Below are 21,933 nucleotides of genomic sequence, written 5' to 3' on the forward strand. Positions count from 1 at the left end.
TATTTTTGCACTTCATCGATTTGTGTCTTTAGATTTAAATTACTAAATGCTGTTTTTTCAAAATGAGTTTTTTCTCCACTTTAGCAGCACTAAAATACACCAAAACTTACAGTTTTATTAATATCTATATTATGAAGGTTTTTACTGTGGGGTTTGTTTATATATATAAAATTGCCTGTTTTTATTTTTTGTACTTAATCGATCTGTGACTGTAGATTTCAATTACAATAGATATCTTTAAATGCTGTTTTCTCAAAAAAAGTTTTTTCTCCACTTCAGCAGCATTTATATACACCAAAACTTACAGTTTTATTCATATCTATATTCTGAAGGTTTTTACTGTGGGGTTTGTTCATGTATCGTTCTCCTGGTTTTATTTTTGCACTTCATATCTGTATTCTGAAGGTTTTTGTAGGAAGGGTTTGTTCATATATCACACACCTGACAAATATTTAACATTTTCATCCTAAAAATATGGTTAAAATGTTGTTGGCGGTATTCAAAGTACCTCAAGTACTGGAATCAACACCATATGACCATCCATACAGAATGTAAAACATTTTACGTAACATAAGTTATGTTTTTACAAGAGCTGCATTTTCACACATCTCAGCTTTATGTGTAGACAGAATTTTTTAATGCACACTCGTTTATGTATGTTACCGATATTATTCACAGTGTTGAACGTAAACAGCTTCAGCTCATTATCTCTCCACACTAACCTACTGCTTCTGTGTTTACAGCCATTTATGAAGCATCGTGTGAAGCATACAAACACAAAGGAAACACATCTGGCTTTTACTACATTGACGTGGATGGAAGCGGCCCCATCAAACCTCAACTAATCTACTGCAACATTTCAGGTGAATCTCACGCAGCGAATCCGAAGTGATTAAATCCTTTTAAACAGTCTGTAATTGGGACTTTAATCCACAGCTTTTGATCCTTCATGCATCGTGTCACACCCCGCGGAGGAAGTCAGCTGTGACACTCGCGGAAAAACACACTTTAGAAGAAGCAGACAGATCAACCTTTGAGCCTGTCTGTGCAATGTTCACTTGTACAAAAAAAGTTTTATAAGGCTTTTACAGTCTGATGCTACAGAAGAGGCTTGTATGGCTCTTTTAGAAAAGCATCACGTCACCTTTGATAGATCCTTACTTCTCCTTTGTTAAAGTCAATGTGAAATCCAAATTGACTCTATTGACTTCCTTAATATACATTGCTAGTCTTAACTTGCATTGATTCACCAGTGCAGTTATATGCAAAAGAATAAGTATTTACTTAAGTTTCTTCATAACCATTTCTAAAAATGACTTTCTTTTTCTTCATCCAGTCAATTCCCCATGGTTACATATAAGTATTTTCTCATTTAGCATCCTATTTCACATCCGTGTTGTTTTAATATTATTAATATTTAATTACTTTTATCTTAAAGTTGCTTGTATTTTAGTTAACATGGTGTAAATGTACATCTTACATTTATTAGTATATAGTATAATATACAGTATATAGTATTTTTTTTACTATTTTGATTGTTGAATTTTTATATTTTCAGTTTTAGTGATATTGTTATATGTTTGTCTTTTTTGTCTGTTACATGCAACATTATAGTATTTGTCAATATTTCAGATATTTTTGTGTTTTCATAATAATTTAAGTCTAAATTGTAGTAACATTAAATATATTTTAATAATAGTGTGCAATATTATACCAATAACAATATAATTTTTATTGGTATATACAGTTTTTCTAATATTTTTTATTAGTTTTAATTTTTTTTTATAATTTCAGTTTTAATTCCAGTTTAAGTATTATTGCTGCATGTTTTTGTCATTTTTATAAATGCATACTTTTGTATACAGTATTATAGTATTACAGTATTAATATAATGAATTAGTTTCAATTTTTTTATATTATTTATACTGTAATTTGTGTTTATTTTTATTTTAGTTTTAGGTTATATATATATATATATATATATATATATATATATATAGGTACAGGTATTTGTGTGTGTGTGTGTGGTGTGTGTACATTTATAGATTTATGCATTTTCTGATATGACACTGTATAAGTCAACTGAAAACATTAAAAATGTAATTTCGTGATTTTAACATAGTAAAACCATTATAAAGAACGTAAAATAAAACAGCAATACTCTCTAAAGCACCTCAAGAACCCAGTTCAGCCCAAAATACCTCTTTATAAACATTCTTCAAGCCCAAGAGCCTGTGCTTATGATCGTTTAGTATATAGCTCATGCTTTAGGTTTTTTAATGAACATCCTGTGACCTTTTGACGCTCATGTGACTGTTGCACAATGTGAAATCAACAAAGCTCTGAGCTAAAACATCGTGCATGTGTATCTTTTTAGCCTTTTCATCAGTCCAATCCCTATTTTCCCTGCAGATAAAGCATGGATGGTGATCCAACATAATAACACGGAGCTTACCAAATTAAAAGTGTCCTCTGGAATAAATCAGCATTTAGCCCACTTTAACTATTCCGCCGACGTGGAGCAGATCCAGGCGATTATTACCCAGGCGGAGTACTGCGAGCAGGAGCTCTCCTACCACTGCAAAAACTCACGGCTCTTGAACACACCAGGTAAGCCTTTTTTATTAGGAGTATTGATCGCCCCCTACCTATGAAAGGTCAGGCTTTTTAAAACCTCGCTCCATCCGCAGAAACATGACGCTTACGCAAACGACTCAAACTGATTGTCATGCTCTTGGTTACGAACAGCTCAGTTATTTTTTTCTGCATTAAATTAATTGAAAGTCACCTTTACGGTAGATTATTCATGTGCATATGCACCTTTGAAGAGCTCTTATCATGTTTGTTTGTGTGGGTTTGTCATGGGCGGTCTGGTTCGGTGTCTAACGCAGGGTGATAACGGTTCTCTAGTCTCTCAAATAAACATGAAACATCCACACAAATGGTAATTACGCCCATTAGTTTTCACATTATCAGAGTTCTTGATGAGACGGGGAGAACACGGTGTCGGGCATAAATAAGAAATGTTGGAAATGTCAGATAAACAGTGATGAAAATAGCGTGCTCATCTCGATTAAACCTGGAACGAGGCATGGGAGACTCACGAGATCTCTTTAATATCTAAATGCTTTCTCTCAAACAGCAATGATATTAAGAGTAGAGATTTGTGATCGACGCTGTGTGTGTGTTGCAGACGGCGCTCCGTTCAGCTGGTGGGTGGGTCGGTCGGGCGAGGCACACATGTATTGGGGCGGTGCGGTGCCGGGCAGTCAGCAGTGCGCCTGTGGCCTGCAGGAGAACTGTGTGCATCCCGAACACTTCTGCAACTGTGACGCCGACAGCAAAGAGTGGTGCGACACACTCACGCCCAGCTCATATTACAACACCCAATCACATCAGAATAAGACAATATGTGTCCATGGAGCACAAAACCAGTTCTCAAGTGTCAATTTAAGTGTTTAAATTGAGATTCTGAAAGCTGGATAAATAATAGGGTTTGAAAACTATTTGAAAATCTGAAATCTGAGGGAGCAAAAAAATCTAAATATTGAGAAAATCATCTTTAAAGTTGTTCAAATGAAGTTCTTAGCAATGCACATTACTGATAAAAAAATTAAGTTGTAATATATTTACAGAATGATTTTTTCAAAATATCTTCATGGAACATGATTTTTACTCGATATCTTAATGATTTTTGGCATAAAAGAAAAATTTATAATTTTGACGCATACAGTTTTGTGTGTGTGTGTGTGTGTTTGTGTGTGTGTGTGTGTGTGAGAACCTTATAGGTAAATACTGAGGAATGATTGAATGAATGAATGATGCATTTATATACTTTAAAATTAAGTGAAATTATCACTCTTTTAAGTAATTGTTTTTAAATTATTTATTCTGCATTTATTGATTTATTAAATTGCAATATCATCAAAAGACCAAACATCTAAGGATTTTATTAAGATGCCGTCCTGATGCAATAAACAAATTAGGTTTAACAATTTTGGTTCCCTTTTTAACTTTGCTTTTTTGGGGAAAATGTTCTTTCAATCCAATGCAATGCAAAACAAAACAAAAAATATATTATGTTTATGCATTATATATTTCATACCTGACCCAGGATTACTGTTCAAACACTTTTAAACAAAATATAAAACATTTATATAAATGCCACAATTATGCAATAAATATGTTAAGTTTTACAGTTTTGCTTCTCTTTTTTCCCTGCATTATAGGAAATGGAAATGCACTTGCAATGCAGAAAATTTTTATAAAGAAATGCATAAATAAGAGATGATTTGATTGGATTTCTTTGGCAGGTCAAATGACTCCGGGCTGCTGTCACATAAAGAGCATTTGCCGGTGCGAGCTCTGACTCTGGGTGACATCAGCAGATCGGGTTCAGAAGCTGCTTACAGAGTGGGACCCCTGCAGTGTTACGGTGACAGTAAGTACCTCACGATTTTAATATGAGCGCACTTATCACTCTGCACTTACTGTCAACCTGTCAAACCCACCGGCGCTGTATCAGCTCTGGATTGGCATTTCATGTGCTTGATGAAAATCACAACGCTGTTCTGTGCTCCTTTTTTTCAGATAGTTTCTGGAACGCTGCCTACTTCAACAAGGAGACGTCGTACCTGCACTTTCCCACGTTCCACGGGGAGCTGAGCGCAGATATCTCCTTCCTGTTTAAGACCAGCTCTTCATCCGGAGTGTTTCTGGAGAACCTGGGGATCAAAGACTTCATCCGGATCGAACTGAGCTGTAAGTGTGTGTTCAACCGTCCGCTTTATTCCTCCACCTACCAACTACCAAGACATTTCAGCCTGAAATAGGGTTTATTTTTTATTTATTTTGAAGAACCATTGAGAAAAAAAAAAAAGCTGTGTGTGTATGTTTTATTTAAATTATATGACTATATTAAATATATACATATATATATATATATATGTAAATAAATGTAAAAATTAAATGAATGTTTTATTCTGTTTTATTTAATAAGCAATGTGTACTTTCATTAATATTGCAGTATCCATTGTGTAATCCAAAAATAATAATAATTGGGTAGTAAAAGTAATATATATATATATATATATATATATATATATATATATATATATATATATATATATATATATATATATTTATATTTATTAATATAATATATAATATAATATAATATAATATAATATAATATAATATAATATAATATAATATAATATAATATAATATAAAAATAAATGTATGAAATATATATAAAGTATGTTTACTTTTACTTTATATATATATATATATATATATATATATATATATATATATATATATATATATATATATATATATATATATTACTTTTACTACCCAATTATTATTATTTTTGGATATATATATATCATTTAATATAAATTTTTTTGGGGGGGTGAAATTTGACTCATATATTCTTGAGATGTTTCATGAGATTCACCGCTGTAGAAAAACACTCAAACTAATCAATATGTGTTTATGTAGTGATTGAGTCAAACATTAAATTGATTAACTGTGTGTGTGTGTGTGTGGGTGGGTGGGTGTGTGTGTGTGTTTACTCATCTTTGCATGGGGTTACACACAGTACGTGAGTTGAGTATGTCAACAATGCCAGTATTAGTTGATCGTCCAAAGGGAAAAATAATCCAGAGAAGCTGTCTGCTGAAAATATAGACATCACAAAATGGTTTTCTCCAGAGAAATTACCAACAGAATAGCTCTTGAACCAATGTGTAGAGACGTGCTCCGCTGGTTTGCAGTGAAACGCTCCTCTTCATGATCAGTTTCAGACCTCTGGCCATTTTATTAGCAGTGTTTGCTAAGTCAAGCATCAGCATCACTGTAACTCATAGTCATCTGAAGCATGAAAAATGTTAAACTAGAAATAAAGAGAATCTACAATAGATTTTTACAAAAAGTTTTGTACAGATGTAGAGATGTGTTGTTCTGGTGGAATATAGCCTGAAGGAAAAGTGATGATAAATCTGTGTCAGAATGAAAGAACAGAAACAATGTCTTTGTATTGAAGTCCAAGTTTAAAAAAGACCTCAATTAATTCATGCTCGCCAATGCTCTTGTTGTCTTCATTGTAAGATTTCAGAAGTGATGCAGATGGAAACCGAGCTCGACAAAGGTTTTTTGTGAGCACATGAAAATCTGTGTATTTTTGTATTTTTGCATTTTTGTATTTTAAATTCTTTAATTTATATAAATGTAAATATATATTAAAAATATAATTAAATTAAATTAAACATATATATTAATATATGTGTATGTATATATATATATATATATATATATATATATATATATATATATATATATATATATAATTCCATTTTAGTACAAAAAACGATAATTACATAGTTTGTATTAGATTTTTTCAAATGAAAGTATTTCAAAAACAAATTTATACATTTTTATATTCTATTTTGTTTCGGTAATAGTTTATTTCTTATTTTGTGTATGTATGAATGAATATAGATACAGATATTCATTAATATAGAAAAAGTGAATACATATAGATGCATTATAGTAATCAGAACTGAAAACATTCAGTTCTAAAAATATGAATAGTAACATATAATGTTAAATATTAATATTGTTTAACGATAGTTAATTTTAATATTTAAAATATTAATTTTATGCATATAATATACATATATATATTATTTAAATATTAATAAAAAATATAGAAATGCTGTATAATTGGAGTTACTGAATTAGTTGTTATTTATAAACATGTTTTTTACAGTATGTCTTAAGTTTTAGTTCACTATAATACCCATGGTTATTTTACTAGATGAGCAGATGCATCATTTTATACCTGCCGGACCAGAAAACATGTGGAGCATGATTCTTCTGAGCCATTTCTACAGAAACGAGTGCAACTGCATAAGATTACACCGTTATCATTTCCCTCTGAACATCTCAAATCTGAGTCAGCTGCTGTCTCTCTCCCGTCAGCCGCGGTTCGTCCTGTGTGGTGTGTCCTGAGCTTTGTTTAACTGCAGGAAAGAGCTGTTGAGTTCCTGGAGTAATGGCTTCATGTGATGGATGAGAACAGAGTCTGTGAAGACCTTACAGCGCCCGAGCGCTTGTTCCTTTATAATGACAAATCCTCCGGCTGGAAGAGCTCAATTAACCTCTCATTATATCCTGACGGAGTCGGGCGTCTGGCGAGGCCGTTCGTGTAGGACGTGAACTCACAGGAAGTTCCTCTCAGAGCGCCAAACCAGAACAAACAGTGCCATCTGAGATCGGAGCTGCTGACATGGAGCAGGTTTTTTATTTTTTATTTTTCTCCATGCAGATAAACACTCAGACGTGGATTGACAATGTCTTTTAAATTCCAGATGAGCTCCTGAGTTTGAACTGAGGTTTTTGTTTTGAAATGCAAGGAAGTAGAATTAAAAATGAATTCATTTAACTGTCATTTTTAAGTTTAAGAAGATAAACAATGTTGACTTGAGATAACTTGATAGATAGATGGATGGATGGATGGATGGATGGATGGATGGATAGATAGATAGATAGATAGATAGATAGATAGATAGATAGATGGATGGATGGATGGATGGATGGATGGATGGAGGGATGGATGGATGGATGGATGGATGGATGGATGGATGGATAGATGGATGGATGGATAGAGAGATGGATGGATGGATAGATGGATGGATGGATAGAGAGATGGATGGATGGATGGATGGATAGAGAGATGGATGTATGGATGGATGGATGGATGATAGATAGAGAGATGGATGGATAGATAGATAGATAGATAGATAGATAGATAGATAGATAGATAGATAGATAGATAGATAGATAGATAGATAGATAGATAGATTTACTGATTCATTTCTGATTATTATCAGTCGTGCTGCTCAATATTTCTGTGGAAACTGTGATGCATTTTATTTTTCAGGATTCACAGATGAACAGAAAGTTCAAAAGAACAGCATTTATTTAAAACAGAAATATTTTGTAACATTGTAAAAGTCTTTACTGTCACTTTTGAGCAATTCAACACGTCTTAATGAACAAAAGTATTAATTTCTTAAAAAAAAAAAAAAACACTCACCCCAAATTTTTCTACAGTAGCTATTATAGATTTGTGTCATTTGATATATTCGATAATAAATGAACCACAAGATTTACAGTATAGTGCGATAGTCAATACTCCCGTGATTATACTGCCATGTTTAAAGCTTGAGAAAAACATCCGCATGACGACATGAATGAGTGAACGAAGGCAGAATGTGAGTTTGAGGCTGAACTCTGTGTTTAATGAGTGAGATCAAGCTGATCTGAGCCCAGCTGTGAACGACCAGAAGCACTTCATCAGCGGTTTTCTGTCATTAGAGAAGTGCTTCGTGACACACGCTGACGATCTTTCCTTCAGGAATCCTGCAGATGAAGCGACGGGAGTCTGAAGAAGCGCTGGCTCCTCAACAGATGTGAAGACTGAGATCTGTGTGTGTGTGTGTGCATTAAGATTATAGGAATATGTTTTACAAGGAAACTAGTTCAGCTTTCCTACTTCAGAAATTTCATGTTTAATTCATTGTTACTTGCCGTTTCTTTGGGGAAACACTTTAAAATAATGGTCCATTAGTTAACTTCTTTAGTTAACATGGTCTACAGTAAGCAAGAACAAATTAATCTTAGCTGATGTTAATTTCAACATTTACTAATGCATTATTCAAATTTCAAGTTGTGCTTGGTAACATTAGTTAATGCACTCTGAATTAGCATGAACTAACAATGAATGTATTTTCATTAACTAACATTAACAAAGATTAATAAATACAGTAAATCATGTATTGTTCATAGTTTGTTCATGTTAATTAATGCATTAACTAACATTAACTAATGGACCATTATTCTAAAGTGTTACCATTATTTGTAAAATTTTCTAGTAAATGATGTCTGTCTCTTTTGTATTAATCTCACAAAGACAAACTGGCAATAACATGTCCTGCTCATATTATCACTCCAAAATAAATAGTAATAATAATAATGAATGGGGAATGTAGTTTTAAAATATTGTTATTTTTTTGTATTCAAATACAATAATAGCCAATTTAGTTGAAATATATTTTCTTTGAGATTTTTATTTATTTATTTCAGTGTTACTTTAATATTAATTGTATATATTCATATAGCATTTACCAATATTTTAAAAAAGCTTTTATTTTTTTATGTTCAGTTTTCATTGTAAATGTTTGGGAAACGTTTATGTATAAAAATAATGTTTTAAGTTTGATTTTTATTATTTCTATTTTAGATTTTTTTTTCTGTGTAATATTACTATATTAAGATATTGTTTATCAATATTTTAAATAGCTTTTATTTTTATATATATTTTTAGTTTTCATTTGAAAAAATATATGTACAAATATTTTATATATTTTATTATTTCTATTATTTCTATTTTATCTGTGTAATATTAAATATTAATTGTATATTAATATATGTAGTATTTATCAATATTTTAAATAAGCTTTTATTTTTATATATTTGTAGTTTTCATTTTTAAAAATGTAATGTACAAATATTTAAATATTTAAAATAAAATTTGTATTTCATGTTTTTCATGTAATTATATACGATTATAATACTTATTGATATTTAAAATGTGCATTTGTATTAGTGTTTTCCGTTTTCCACAGTAATTTTAGATTTAATAATTTTATGTGCTTTTGTCGAGATTTTTATATTTTCTGCAGAAAACATGAGTGGTGTTACTACAGTATCAGGGCCGTGCACAGACATTTTGAGGGGCAGTGGCCTAAACCAAAAAAAGGGGCACTAAGGGGGTGGTTGCTTGTTAACACAAATTATCCAGTTATTAGAAAATGTACAATTAAAAAAGAAGACAGTACACGCTCAAATACATTTTTCATCATTCATGAAAAGCCTACAGCTGAAACAGTACATAGCATCATTCTCAGGAGAATACTCTAACCAGGGGTGTTCTTCATACCACTGTCCCTGAAACGAACGTCCTTGATCATTTTTTGGGAACAGCAAAATTGGACGACAGGGTCCTACTGAATTTGGAAATTTTGTGAAGGCCACATTGTATGTTACATTGTATTTCTTTACATGAGCAGGATCTGATGGATTTTGTAACTGAAGCAAAAGCTCAAAGTCTTCTGGCTTTTTCTCCCTTGTATACATGGCTGTGGCTGCCTCACTCTCCATTTCTTCCTGTTCTGCATCTATCTCTTCCCTCTCTGTCTCATTGTATTGCCTTTCTTTCTCATTCTAAACTTTTTCTGTCTCTGGCTCAGTACCAAGACCCTCACTTTTACTCGGTTGAATTGATTCTGAGGCATTTTCATCTTAATATAGAGAGTGAATAACAAACCTGTTACAATCATATTTTAAATACAATTGTTAGGCTTTAGTACTAATTAAATGTATGTTCTTGTAATATAATTACTCTTCCATTCAAATAATTTAATGTCTATCTTTCTTGTTATAAAACTCTTGCATATTCAGAATCCTTTATTGCTGTTTTTTATGGTTGTCTTGTCTACAAAGTGTGCCAACAACAGAAAATGTAGTTATTTGTATAAGATCTGATCTGATCGAGAGTACAATTATAATTTGATTAGACAAGCAGCTTCTTAGAACGTGGATATGTTGTACAAGTTGTTAGCACTAGTAGAAGACCAAGAGCACAAAACATTACCGACATAAATACAAAAAAACAAAACAAAAAACAAAAAAACACAAATGACTAATTTCGCAGATTTAACCACTGTCTTGCATAGCCTACCTGTTAAAGCGACAGCTTTCGTTAACTGTCGTGTTCACGAGCGCCGCAGACACATACTGTGAGTGATGCTGCGGAGTGCGGAGCGAGCGGGAAAACCTGGAGCGGATTCGCGGAATCAACGGAATGCTTTGAGCGCAGCGGTGGGGAAAAGGGGCACCTCAGTCGATGAGGGCAGAGGGGCAGTGGCTCTGGCCACCGGGCCACCCCCCTGTGCACGGCCCTGTACAGTATGTTGTTTCTGGCCCAATCAATGTTTCTCAATAATAAAATAAAAAGTCTATGATCCTCTGAATGAATCAAATGAATGTGAAAGGAGCTCAGATCATTGAAGGAGAATTCATATTTTCCTCTGCTTCTTCAGAGAAGATCATTAAGACATTTGTAGTGAGATCTAAAGGGTTCTTTCTTGTCATTATAGAACCGTTTTAGCATTGATATTTCATTTGTTAACAGCATACTTTTCGTACCTTAATGTCAGTAAATGTTATGAAATTAAAGAACTAAGCCTATAGTAGCGCTGGCAGTTTCATTTGATTTGGATGGGAACTTCAGATTGTGAATCATTTGAGTCAGTTCGGGAGTTCGCAGCGTGAATCATTTTAACCAGTTCGGCAGCTCGTAGCGGGATCGCGAATCATTTGAGTCAGTTTGGGGATCGCGAATCATTTGAGTCAGTTCGGGAGTTCGGTGCGGGATCGCGAATCTTTTGAGTCAGTTTGGGGATCGCGAATCATTTGAATCAGTTTGGGAGTTCAGAGCGGGATCGCGAATCATTTGAGTCAGTTTGGGTGTTCGGAGCGGGATCGCGAATCAATTGAGTCAGTTTGGGGATCGCGAATCATTTGAGTCAGTTCGGGAGTTCGGTGCGGGATCGCGAATCTTTTGAGTCAGTTTGGGGATCGCGAATCATTTGAATCAGTTTGGGAGTTCAGAGCGGGATCGCGAATCATTTGAGTCAGTTTGGGAGTTCGGAGCGGGATCGCGAATCAATTGAGTCAGTTTGGGGATCGCGAATCATTTGAATCAGTTTGGGAGTTCAGAGCGGGATCGCGAATCATTTGAGTCAGTTTGGGTGTTCGGAGCGGGATCGCGAATCATTTGAGTCAGTTTGGGGATCGCGAATCATTTGAATCAGTTTGGGAGTTCAGAGCGGGATCGCGAATCATTTGAGTCAGTTTGGGAGTTCGGAGCGGGATCGCGAATCAATTGAGTCAGTTTGGGGATCGCGAATCATTTGAATCAGTTTGGGAGTTCGGAGCGGGATCGCGAAATAAATTGAGTCAGTTTGGGGATCGCGAATCATTTGAGTCAGTTCGGGAGTTCTCTCTCTCTCTCTCCTGCTGGTTTTTAGCTCTATAGATGATGCTGTTCATCAGCATGATGCTCTTCTCCCATTAAACTCATCTGTCAGATGTTTTATCATTCATTGCATCATCATTAGAAGTTGTTTTTGACGTTCTCCTGGCGTTCTTCTCAATGCATCAAACATCATAATGCCACACAACAGATTGCATTGGAACCCTTCATGTTTCATTTCTCTTCAACAGTTGCGTCTAATTATCTGAATCCGAACTGAATCATCTGAACATCCATCAAACGTGTTTGTGTTTCCAGCTCCGACTCAAGTGCTGTTCTCGTTCGACGTGGGGAACGGTCCTCTGGAGGTGAAGGTGGAGACGGCGTCAGCTCTGAACGACGAGCGCTGGCATCAGGTGAGAGCCGAGAGGAACGTGAAGGAGGCCTCGCTGTACGTGGACCATCATCCCGGCGCCGTCCAGAAAGCCCCCGCTGACGGACACATGCATCTGCAGCTCAACAGCCAGCTGTTTGTAGGTATGACGAACATTTAACAGATAAATGAGGTCGGTTCATTCTGTCACAGCGCTGCTATCATTATTAACCCTTTTGTGTGAATCAAACTGTCAGGAAAAACATGTGCAGCTCATATATCACTCCAAAATCTGCTTAAAATATTTTACTCAACAAAAATTACATTTGCTTACAGATATTTGATATTTTGATTGTGATTTGTATTGTACTGTTCTGGAATCTATTAATTTAAAAAAATATAGCTTTCAAGTATTGAACATTTTTATATTTCTATTATTTCTATAGTTTTATATTGGTGTTATTTATATACCATTAAACATTTTATTATTATTAAAATGTATCTTTATCATTTCTATTTTAAATTTTTTTTTTTTGCATTATTTATGTACTATTTTAGTTTTATTAATATTTTTAATTTACATTTATTTTATACATTTAATTTAGATATTTTGTGATTTTTTGTTTAGTTTTTTTCAAAACTTTTTTTTGCAAAACATCTGCATTCTCTTTATGCAAATTTTTTTTGCAAAACATCTGCATTCTCTTTATGCAAATTTTTTTTGCAAAACATCTGCATTCTCTTTATGCAAACATTTTTTTGTAAAGCATCTGCATTGTCTTTATGCAAATTCTTTTGCAAAACATCTGCATTCTCTTTATGCAAAACTTTTTTTTGCAAAACATCTGCATTCTCTTTATGCAAAACTTTTTTTTGCAAAACATCTGCATTCTCTTTATGCAAAACTTTTTTTTGCAAAACATCTGCATTCTCTTTATGCAAAACATCTGCATTCTCTTTATGCAAAACATTTTTTGCAAAACATCTGCATTCTCTTTATGCAAAACTTTTTTTTGCAAAACATCTGCATTCTCTTTATGCAAAACTTTTTTTTGCAAAACATCTGCATTCTCTTTATGCAAAACTTTTTTTTGCAAAACATCTGCATTCTCTTTATGCAAAACATCTGCATTCTCTTTATGCAAAACATTTTTTGTAAAGCATCTGCATTCTCTTTATGCAATTTTTTTTGCAAAACATCTGCATTCTCTTTATGCAATTCTATTTTGCAAAGCATCTGCATTCTCTTTATGCAAAACTTTTTTTTGCAAAACATCTGCATTCTCTTTATGCAAACATTTTTTTGTAAAGCATCTGCATTGTCTTTATGCAATTTTTTTTTGCAAAACATCTGCATTCTCTTTATGCAAAACATCTGCATTCTCTTTATGCAATTCTATTTTGCAAAGCATCTGCATTCTCTTTATGCAAAACTTTTTTTTGCAAAACATCTGCATTGTCTTTATGCAAATTCTTTTGCAAAACATCTGCATTCTCTTTATGCAAAACTTTTTTTTGCAAAACATCTGCATTCTCTTTATGCAAAACTTTTTTTTGCAAAACATCTGCATTCTCTTTATGCAAAACTTTTTTTTGCAAAACATCTGTATTCTCTTTATGCAAAACATCTGCATTCTCTTTATGCAAAACATTTTTTGTAAAGCATCTGCATTGTCTTTATGCAATTTTTTTTGCAAAACATCTGCATTCTCTTTATGCAATTCTATTTTGCAAAGCATCTGCATTCTCTTTATGCAAAACTTTTTTTTGCAAAACATCTGCATTCTCTTTATGCAAACATTTTTTTGTAAAGCATCTGCATTGTCTTTATGCAATTTTTTTTGCAAAACATCTGCATTCTCTTTATGCAAAACATCTGCATTCTCTTTATGCAATTCTATTTTGCAAAGCATCTGCATTCTCTTTATGCAAAACTTTTTTTTGCAAAACATCTGCATTCTCTTTATGCAAAACATTTTTTGTAAAGCATCTGCATTGTCTTTATGCAATTATTTTTGCAAAACATCTGCATTCTCTTTATGCAATTCTATTTTGCAAAGCATCTGCATTCTCTTTATGCAAAACTTTTTTTTTTGCAAAACATCTGCATTCTCATTATGCAAATTTTTTTGGCAAAACATCTGCATTCTCTATACAAAACTTTGTTTGCAAAACATCTGCATTCTCTTTATGCAAAACACTTTTTTTGCAAAAGATTTTATTTTTAATTTATTTATTTTTATCTTTGGGGTGAAATATGAGACCAGCTCTGAACATCTTTCGTGAGACTCCCTCCTGTAAAGCGTGCTCGTGTGAATCTGAAGGACTCTCAATGCCAAGGCTTTCTGAGAACCTGAAGGTCTGTAGACCTTGACCCGTGTGTTGGAGGAATCCAGCACCAATGAATTGAAGTTTTCCAATAAGTGTTAGGAAAGTAGTGTCATTATAGTTCAATCTTTACAGCTCCATTCTGCGGCAATTGGATCGGCAGGTTCCCATGACTGTTCAAATACAGCCACCTGCTCATCATGAAGAACTCAATTTCAGACAGTTTATAATTCAGGTCTGAGGTCTTCTGGGTAAAACAGATCAGTCATTCTGAAGCGCTCTCAATATATTGCAGATATTCTGTTCAGCTCATAACATGAGAAAGAGAGCCATTTTTAACAGGTAATCAGCTTTGATGGGCTGCTGCAGACTCGACTGAGGCTTCGAGAGCCTTCACCGAGATCTCCGTTATGATTAATCTCAAACAATTCTTTAGAAGTAATACACACAAACACATTGAGTTCATATTGAAGCTCATATCATGAATATCTGAGCACATTGTTTTGTTTTTTGTTGTTGTTTCCAACTATTGTTTATTATTATTATTAGTTTACGTCAACAACTTGCATTTCCATTTTAATGACTTTAATAATTTTAGACAGCTGTATATTTTATCAATGTCAACACATTTTTTTGTTTATTTAGTTTATTTATATAATAGTTTTACTTTGTTAACTATAACACTTTGTTTGTTTTAAATGATTATTAGTATTATTGTTTACCTATTTTGGGATTATTTATTAATGTTTTTTGTTTGTTTTGAATTTGTATATTATTTTTTTGATGAATGTATTATTTTCAGATTTAGATAACATTAACAACAGTGTTTTATTTACTTCTATTTATTTGAATATAAAATTGTTAATATACTTTTTGCATATATATATATATATATATATATATATATATGCATTTTATTTTATTTTAATAAATTATTTTATTATTTAATTGCTTTAGTTTAATTAAAAATAATGACATTGTTTTATTGAAATGTAATAATATATTTTTGTTAAATTTGTTTAATTTTGATATTATTTACATTTATTTATTTGTTTTGTTTTAAGTTATAGTTATAGTTTCCCATAATATAATATAATATAATATAATATAATATAATATAATATAATATAATATAATATAATATAATATAATATAATATAAAAAAAAAAAAAACACTAAATTCTTCCCCGAAGTCTTAAGTTCGCTGAACAAAACTGCTCAAACCCTTGATAGCATGTGAGAATACAGCTGTATGTCTTCAGGAGGAACGGCGTCCAGACAGAAGGGCTTCCTGGGCTGCATCCGCTCTCTGAAGCTGAACGGGAAGACTCTGGATCTGCAGGAGCGGGCGGAGATCACGCCCGGAGTAACACCGGGATGTCCCGGACACTGCAGCAGTTACGGGGAACTGTGTCAGAATCAGGGCAGCTGTGTGGAGGATCACAGCGGCTTCACCTGCGACTGCAGCCTTTCGCCCTTCACCGGCACCTTCTGCCATAAAGGTACTGAAGCTCAGGACGCTCAGTTTTTACAACAATAGAAGGGCTGGGCAATGCATCGATATCAGGATTTATCATAGAATTTAATTAAATCAACTTTCTAATTTTCCTTTTTAATTTTGAGTTCATTTATTATTTATCATGAAATTTGCAATAACAAAAATTTTATTTTTGAACAACAACAAAAAAATATTATAATTATAAAAGTGGTTCCTTTATACTGTTGTTTTTTGCCCTGACAGTAAGGGTTTTAAATAAATAAATACATGTAGTAAAATAAAGTACTAAAATAAGACTCAAAATAAGAGCATTTTATTTGGTAAAAGCGATCCTGAAATACACAAACTGAAATACTCACACAAATATTTTACTCTTATAAAAAATTAACTGTTATTTTCATTTTATTCTAGTATATATAGTATAATAGTATTTTTTTTATATTTCGAATTCGCTTATTTTTATATTTTCATTTTAGTTTTACTTTTTGTTTACATGTTAGTAACTTTGTTATGTGCTTTAGTCCTTGTATTAGTTTCTTTTTATATTTACTTTAATATTTTAATCCTTTAGTAATTCTAGTGCTTTTGATTTATTTCAGCTGATAATCAAGGCATCAGTTTTAAATTTTATTTTTATTTTATTTTATTGCACTTCATGAGCATTTTACTGTTTCATTTATTTGCAAATTTAATGTATTAATTTATTTAAAGCGATCATAAAATATACTGACACTCAAAAGTATTTGCACCAAAATAAAAGTTTGGTTTAACTTGATGAAATTATTACGGGAATATATTACTATTGTATAGTACTTTATTTTAAGTATAAAATGTTAATGTTTTGTTGTAAATCAATTGCTACGTTTCCATTTGATTACATGTCAAAACATTTTTTTTTTTATCAATTTACTTCATTACCCACCATTTTTGGTTTGGTTTTAAACCATTTAAATATAACTGTATTAAAACAAAGAATCCATAAAAAAATCAAATGGATTTCATGGGGCCATCGCACAGTATTTGTTGATCTAACAAACATGTAAAATGTATTTATTTCCTCTATTAAACGTAAATATTGATATAAAATTATACCGAAATAAAACATTTGAGAGTATTTTTGTCCATATTGCCCTGTAAATCAATACGACACAATGATCTTACACCAGTTTAAGATAGTTATGCACATCCAAAATCCTAATCCCAGTGTGTTTAATCTCTCTTTCAGATGTTTCTGCCTTCTTCAAACCGGGAACATCAGTCACGTACACGTTCAAAGAGCCGTACGAGCTGCACAGGAACGTCAGCGCTCAGTCGTCCTCCATCTACTCCGATTTAACGCTGAGAGGAGAGAACGTCTCGCTGAGCTTCAGGACGAGTCAAGCTCCGGCGCTGCTGCTTTACATCAGCTCATACTACAGAGAGTTCCTCGCCGTCCTGCTCAACAGAAACGGTCTGAAACACTCATTCATGTGATTAGCTCGAGTCTGGGGAATCTCTGAACACAGCAGCCGCACTATATTACTTCCTATATTGTCTGAAATCCAGCAAGAGATAGGGAAAGCCGTGAAAGAAATGTATTCATGAGCGAGTAAACATGCATCTGCGATCTCACACGCCAGAAAAGCTCAATTCAAGCTCTGCAAAACTTCTCAGATGCTTTCTTAAATTAAAAAGTTGCTCGACTTTCATCCAGAAAACACCAGCTTGATATCAGAGGCACATCTTTTACGGCAGGGGAAATTATATTTTAGTCAAGCTGTGTGTATGCAGAATTAAATGTGATAATAATGCAGTAGAAATGCAAGATCTTCACAAATCAGTGTAAGATATTGTTGAGACAGTTCTTTTAAGGAATCATGGAAAATTTGATCTGAATCACTGTCTTTATCAAACATTATACAATAAAACCTTTCTCCCCAGAATAATGCGAATGCATTAAAAATACAAGACATATTTCTATTGCATCTATGCAAAACGTAGAGTAACCCGTTGACAATTTAGAGTCGATTATTTGCATTAAAACTAAAATAAAAAATAAAAGATAATTTAAATATGTGTATATATGTGTTGAGTTTTTTGCAAAAAAAGATTTTTTTTTTTATCATACTGTTATCTTTTCATTTAGTTTTATTGTGTTAGTAAGCTGAATTTAACCTAATCAAAATAACCTGACTGCAGTTTGATTGAGATTAATTGGAATAATTACATTGATTTTTGAAAATGATCAGTTTTTGCAAATGAACTATATACACTAAGATAAGTTAGAACACAGCGTAATGAATAACTTGAGCTTTTTGGAATGGATGCTTATATAAAATTGTGTACAATGAATACTATTTCAAAGTATGTATCCAAAATATAGTCTTGTTTTATTGGGCATGCTGTTAGGGCCAATTATTGTGGCGTCCTGCACCGCCTCGGCAGCAGAATTCAGTAAACTGTGGATCTGGCTCATCACGGCACACACAGAGAGGAAGCAGCCGATGGCGTGTGGTGTTAATACCTGCTAGTGCAATTATGCAGAAAGTCCATAACAGCCTCCAGAACCCCACCGGCTGCTTCGACAGCTTCCTGTTCCTGTTGCATGCCTTTTTATTTATTTCTCAGTGTCCATATGCATTAATTAACAGGACAGTTCACACAAAAACTGCAAGCAAAGGACAACAGATCCATTAGCACAGAAACAAGCACATTAACAGCCGTATAGCAACATGCCACGTATAATATTTGTCACATGCAAAATGGGGAAATTGTAATGTTTTTTAATGAGGTCTCTTCTGTTCATAAAAAAAAAAAACAGTAATATTATTGTGAGTTGTGTGTTTAAAATAACTGGATCTATTTTGCTATACTTTAAAGTGTAATTTATTTCTGTGATGCGCAGCTGTATTTTCAACATCATTACTCCAGTCTTCTGTGTCACATGATATATGTTAACATTTTTTTTTTTCTTATTTTCAAAGAAATTTTTATTCATCAAGGATTTGTTAAATTGATAAAAAGTGATAGTAAAGACTTATATTGTTAAAACAGAAATCAATTGTGAACTAGACAAAAAAGTTTAAGACAAACTTTAGGTTGACTTGAGAAAGCCTAGCCTGAAAGTTTTAAGCAGTTGTTACCTGACCAGAGAGTTTGAAGAAGTTTGAAAAGTAGCATGATAACCAAGTTACTAGCATGTCACTAGCATGTTTCTAGCATGATAAGCTTTTTACTAGCATGATTAACAATTAACTAGCATGTTTCTAGCATGATAAGCATGTTACTAGCATGATTAACAAGTGACTAGCATGTCGCTAGCATGATTAGCAAGTGACTAGCTTGCTAGCATGTTTCAAGTAGGATTAGCAGGTTACTGGCATGTTGCTAACATGTTTGTAGCATGATTAACATGTTACTAGCATGTTCTTAACATGATCAGCAAGTAACTAGCATGACGCTAGCATGTTTCTAGCATGATAAGCATGTTACTAGCATGATTAACAAGTGACTAGCATGTCGTAAGCATGATTAGCACGTGACTAGCATGTTGCTAGCATGTAACTAGCATGATTAGCAGGTTACTGGTATGTTGCTAACATGATCAGCAAGTAACTAGCATGTCACTAGCATGTTTCTAGCATGATAAACATGTCGCTAGCATGATTAACAAGTGATTAGCATGTTTCTAGCATGATTAGCAGGTTACTGGCATGTTGCTAACATGTTTGTAGCATGATTAGCAAGTAACTAGCATGTCACTAACATGATTACCAAGTTACTAGCATGTCGCTAGCATGTATTTATCAAGGATGTGTTAAATTGATAAAAAGTTATAGTAAAGACTTATATTGTTAAAACAGATTTCAATTTTGAATAAATGCTGTTCTTTTGAACTTTTTTATTCGTCAAAGATATCATGAAAAATGTATCAAAAAGTATTCATGGTAAAATGTTAATAATAAAATAGTAAAATGTTTCCAAGGCTGAAAACAAATCAGCAGTATATTAAAATGATTTGTGAAGATCATGTGACACTGAAGACTGGAGGAATGATGCTGAAAATACAGTTTCAGAAGTCAGAAATAAATTACATTTTAAAGTATATTCAATTAGAAAACAGTTGTTTTAAATTGTAATAATATTTCACAATATAATTTTTTTTCTGTATTTTTTAATCAAATAAATGCAAATAAATCTTGATGAGCAGAAGACATTTCTTTAAAAAACATTAAAAATCTTACTGATCCAAAAACGTTTGAATGCATGTTAAAAACTAGCTGTGTACAGAACTATTAAGTTCACCTGAGGTGATATTTATGATTAATTTCATGCAGAAATTAATTTTTTTATTTATTTCCGCGTCTGTTTTGTTTCAGAGGATAACATTTTAATCTTCTTAAGATGAAGAGGATTTGTAGTTGCGAAACGCATTGGCTTCTGTCGCATTTTGATGTTCCTGTTGATGTTTGCTGCAGTTAAACTGTGACCTTTTCACACAAAAGCCTGTTGAGAAATCCAATGCTCTTTGTTCTAAAGGACATTTGGACGTCAGGTACAAACTGCAGCACAACAGAGACGCAGAGGTTTTCCGAGCCAGCGGCAGGAACCTGGCCAATGGGCTTCTGCATCACGTGAGCATCCAGAGACTGGCAGAGACACTCAGCATCCAGGTACTGATCAACATACAGCATCTGTGACACGATGATGTGGGAAAAATGTCTGCAAAAATACACTGAATCCAAACACTGCACTGCACATTCAAAACATTTAAAGCCATACAATACAGACAAATCCACTCTTTTATGTTTTTTTTTTTTTTAGGTTAGTTTGCTTCCATTATTGTCAGATTTCGAATCAGTGTTGTTTTAGTATCTTTGAGATACTGAGACATATTTTGCATTATTATAGGACAAAATTATACTATTATAATTTTGACATTCTATTATAATTTCTGATATTTTTTGCTTTCATGTTAATGATTTTAGCAATTTTATGTTTTTGTAATTTTTATTCATTTTAGTTGTTTTTAAATAAGTATCTATATAGTTATTATAATGTATATATTTTTAGTTATTTTAGTGTTTCAGGTGAAAGAAGAGAAAAATGTTGCTTTGTCAACTTGCTGAAATATATATATATATTTTTTTTCTTTCAAGTTACTTAATATGATTTTTTCTTTTACTTTTTATTGTATGGTTTTAGTTTTAGTTAACTATAATAACACTACTTGAGTCTGATGGGGAAAAAACATCCAAATGCACATTAAACTTTATTTATTTCACTTCTCTGCTTTTGTTTAATTTATAATACATATTTATTAACCCTTATGCGTTGTTGGGGACGTTTTCGTCCACTAGAGGGTAAAGTTGAGTCTTATTTTGGCTACAACTTTCTCTGTGTTTGAGCTAATGGAATGATTTTTGGTGACAAATCTTATTTTGACCCATATTTTGGGAAAATGCTTTGAATTTTTTCAAAAACTCAACGGTACACTCTGGGCAAATTCACTACCCTATTGTTATGTTCGTGGATGAAAACATCCACTAAATTAAACTGCTGTAAATAAATATTTAAAAAATGTTTTTTTTGCATAAATCTATTAATCAACCCCAGTCCTGATACAGAACAAAAATCCAAAATCCAAGA

The 21,933-nt window shown here is 32.7% G+C and overlaps 1 protein-coding gene across 3 annotated transcripts in view; it reads left to right on the plus strand.

Annotated features, from left to right (window-relative positions):
- Positions 1 to 21,933, plus strand: part of LOC113054755 (contactin-associated protein-like 4) — a 95,820-nt gene that overhangs the window by 61,263 nt on the left and 12,624 nt on the right. For all 3 annotated transcript variants that reach the window (XM_026220533.1, XM_026220531.1, XM_026220532.1), the window contains 9 exons: positions 744 to 863; positions 2,413 to 2,610; positions 3,194 to 3,350; positions 4,314 to 4,441; positions 4,591 to 4,761; positions 12,425 to 12,643; positions 16,070 to 16,309; positions 17,531 to 17,755; positions 20,824 to 20,957. In XM_026220533.1, coding sequence (XP_026076318.1) covers positions 744 to 863; positions 2,413 to 2,610; positions 3,194 to 3,350; positions 4,314 to 4,441; positions 4,591 to 4,761; positions 12,425 to 12,643; positions 16,070 to 16,309; positions 17,531 to 17,755; positions 20,824 to 20,957 — 1,592 coding nt within the window. The remainder of the gene's footprint in view (positions 1 to 743; positions 864 to 2,412; positions 2,611 to 3,193; positions 3,351 to 4,313; positions 4,442 to 4,590; positions 4,762 to 12,424; positions 12,644 to 16,069; positions 16,310 to 17,530; positions 17,756 to 20,823; positions 20,958 to 21,933) is intronic.

Source organism: Carassius auratus, chromosome 35 (genome assembly GCF_003368295.1).
Source record: "Carassius auratus strain Wakin chromosome 35, ASM336829v1, whole genome shotgun sequence".
NCBI lineage: Eukaryota > Metazoa > Chordata > Actinopteri > Cypriniformes > Cyprinidae > Carassius > Carassius auratus.